The sequence below is a fragment of the Daucus carota genome, chromosome 1 (genome assembly GCF_001625215.2).
Source record: "Daucus carota subsp. sativus chromosome 1, DH1 v3.0, whole genome shotgun sequence".
In the NCBI taxonomy this organism is placed as follows: Eukaryota; Viridiplantae; Streptophyta; class Magnoliopsida; order Apiales; family Apiaceae; genus Daucus; species Daucus carota.
Genome location: NC_030381.2, coordinates 19,866,661 through 19,870,290, shown reverse-complemented (window position 1 = coordinate 19,870,290; position 3,630 = coordinate 19,866,661). Strand labels below are relative to the sequence as shown.

Sequence of the window (3,630 nt, the reverse complement as noted above, 5' to 3'; positions counted from 1 at the left end):
CTATAAAAAAATACACGCTTGTCCTAACAATTGCATGTTGTATTGGGGTGAGAATGAAAAAGAAAATTCCTGCAAAACTTGTGGTGTTTCGAGGTGGAACATAGTGGAAAAGAAGGGACCAGCAACAATGATCCAAAGAAGTTGATTCATAAAGTGCCGAAAAATGTCATGCGCTATTTTCCACTTAAGCCAAGACTACAACGAATGTTTATGTGCGAGGAGTTTGCTGAACTTATGACATGGCATGCTTTGGGACGGAAAAATGATGGCAAACTTAGACATCCAGCTGATAGCGATACTTGGAGGGCAATGGATGCTAGGTATCCTCATTTCTCGTCAGAAACTAGGAATATAAGGTTGGGTGTTGCTGCTGATGGATTCAATCCTTTCCGAACAATGAATACTTCACACACCACCTGGCCTATTATTTTGGTTAACTATAACTTGCCTCCTTGGTTATGTATGCGTCAAGAAAACCTTATTCTTTCAACCCTCATTTCTGGCCCGGAATCTCCATCCAATAACATTGATGTTTTTATGCAACCTCTTATTAGTGAGTTAAAAGAGTTATGGGAGGAAGGGATAGAAACCTATGATTCGTTTACTAGTCAGAATTTTAGGTTACGTGCTGCTGTGATTTGGACCATAAGCGATTTTCCTGGATATGCAATGTTATCCGGTTGGAGCACCAAGGGCAAATTGGCTTGTCCAGTTTGTAACTACGAGACCTCCTCAATGTACCTAAAGCATAGTAGAAAAATATGCTACATGAATCATAGGAAATTTCTGGATCCCGAACATAAGTGGCGGTTTGATAAAAAAAGATTCAATGGTGAAGTCGAAATGGGAGGGTGCCCTGAAATTTTAACAGGATCAGACATTGAGGAATTGCTATCAGGCTACATAAATCACTTTGGGGGGGATCCGCACTTACGAAAAAAGCGTAAGATTGACTCGCCTTTCAAAAAGAAGTCAATATTTTTTGATTTACCTTATTGGAGTCACAATTTACTTCGGCATAACCTTGATGTTATGCACATCGAAAAGAATATTTGTGACAACATAATTGGTACGTTACTGAATATTGCTCACAAGTCAAAAGACCACGTCAATGCTCGATATGATTTACAAGATCTCGGCATTAGAAAGGAGCTTCATCCCATTGAATCTGGCGATGGGACGCGTGTTGAAATTGCTGCTGCCATTTTTGATTTGACAAAGGAGGAGAAAGATATATTTTGTGCAGTTCTGAAAAATGCAAAACTGCCACATGGTTGTGCATCGAACATTAGCCGTTATGTGCACACGAAGGAGAGAAAAGTATCGGGCTATAAGAGCCATGATGCTCATTTTATGTTGCACTATTTGTTACAGTTCGCCGTGAAAAAATCATTGAAACCTGAGGTCGCAGTCCCTTTAATTAGATTAGGGGCATTTCTAAGAGGTATTTCGGCCAAAGTCATTGACTTGAGTGAAATTTCTAGGCTGCAGAAGGAAATAATTGAAATTCTTTGTCAATTTGAGACAATTTTCCCTCCAGCCTTTTTTGATGTTATGGTGCACTTGCTAGTTCACTTATGCAGAGAAGTACAACTGGGTGGACCAGTGAATCAACGCTGCATGTTTGGAATTGAGAGATATCTCAATAAATTAAAGTCATATAATCGCAATAGAAGCAAGCCTGAGGGCTCCATTGCTGAGGGTTATCTGGCTGACGAGTGCTTAATATTCTGCTCACGATTCTTGAATGGTAATGAGGGAGCAACACAACTCAGAAGCTGTCCACAAAAACAAGAATTTCCTATTGGCACGAGAAGAAACAAAGATGGAACAGCTGTTCACTTAGAAGAATCTGAGTTAAAAGCATGTCATCAGTACATTTTATTCAATTCTGCCAGCAAAGAAATTGAAAGTTTGATTGAGTAAGCTTTCAAACTCTAACTTGTGCTGGTACTTTTTTAATAAAATCTTTGTTATTTTTTTTTATTTTTTAACCAAGTAACCTAATTATTTTAGGGAGCACCGTGCCCTTGTCGATGGTCAGTCAAAGTTAAAAAGATACAAGCGGGAGAGAGAGCATACTGAAGATTTCTCAAAGTGGTTAAAGGAAGAAGTTGCAAAAAAAGAGAATGTTTCAAAAGAATTACAAGTGCTCGCAATGGGACCGAATCCAACAGTTAAAAGGTTTAGTGGATATGTAATTAACGGATATAGGTTCCATACAAAGTATAGGGATAGTAAATGCATCTGAGATTTCATCACAAAGGGGAATTTCAAAAAAGCCGCTACGTTGGTGGAGTACAAACACTGATAAAGGGAATCAGTGCTGATATATTTTCTTTCACTGTGTTGATGGAGCATGTGAAAGACGACCTCCAATATTCAGAAATTGGAGGAATTTATATAAGCAAGGGGAAGGCATCCGGGGGGTGGACGATGGTCAGTAAAGATGCAGAGCTGGCTGCACTGGTTGATAAAGCCAAGAGTGGTGACCATATTGATCTCTATGTTGACACGGTTCTTGATAATACCAGTGAACCACTCCCACAAATGCAGCCTCATGTAATTATACGGCCAAGGGAGAATATATATGCAGGTATCAAATAAATAGTCTATATAGCTGAACATTTTGATAAAAAAAACTAGCACATATACGTATATAATTTATGAAACTCCTGCCATCTGATTATATCTTAATGTAATTTTTAGATCAGAAGCAAATGAAGCGCATGTATGTTACTGCTCATCACTTGAAACAACAACAATTGAACAAAAAATCTGTTCAGGTTGGTAAGAATGCGAAGATGCCAACTCGAAAGTCGCCAAGACTGAATAAACAACAACAAAACAACGAAGCAAGTGCGACTAAAGATTGTGCAAGTGCTAAAAGGAAATTGGTTTTACCTGAGCCATCACATGAAGATGAATGTATGGGAGATAATCAGTTGGAGGTAATAGTAAGAAATATTTTGTCAACATTCAAATTTTTGAGTTCTCTTCATGTTTTAGAATTTTAACTCCTCCCCTTTATAGTGACAACTTTGAAAATACTGTCTCGCAGGGGTCCGCTCTACCACCTCCACCCCCTCCACCACCGCTAACACCATCAAATAAAAAGTTTGCTATGCGTATAGAGGATTATGACAAAGGTCTGACGGATTATGAAAAACAGAGAGCTGCAAATCTGAAGAAGAACAATGAAGTTCTTATAGCCCTCAATTTGCCTACCTTAGCAGCTGCAATTAAGCCTCCAGACTTGAAGAAAAAGCAAAAAGAAAGGGTGCAAGAGGACAGCGAGGATTATGTTCCAGAGCATACGGAGGAACATGATGATGATAGTGATTCTGAAGTTCCGGCAAAGGTGTGTCACATCTGGAGATTCAATTTACCACTTTGTAACCCATAAAATGCTTAAATATTACCATGTGTACCTAATTATATATATATATATATATATATATATATTGCAGAAAACCAAAAATGTGAAGAAGACCAAGTCTCTTTTTGGACCAACAACTCGTTCAAGATCCAATGCTCCTCCTGTGAAAGATGTTACAACTGACAAGGAAGTGAATGATGCAAACCACGAGGAACATGTCCCCATTCAGTTACCAGAAGCGGGTGGAAAAG

At 38.7% G+C, this 3,630-nt stretch overlaps 1 protein-coding gene across 1 annotated transcript; it reads left to right on the top strand.

The window, feature by feature from the left end:
- The first annotated feature begins 204 nt into the window (after positions 1-204).
- On the top strand, positions 205-1,926 carry LOC135147679 (uncharacterized). Its single transcript, XM_064080906.1, has one exon. It carries the CDS (start codon positions 205-207, stop codon positions 1,924-1,926), a length of 1,722 nt encoding a protein of 573 aa, XP_063936976.1.
- The last annotated feature ends 1,704 nt before the right edge of the window (positions 1,927-3,630 follow it).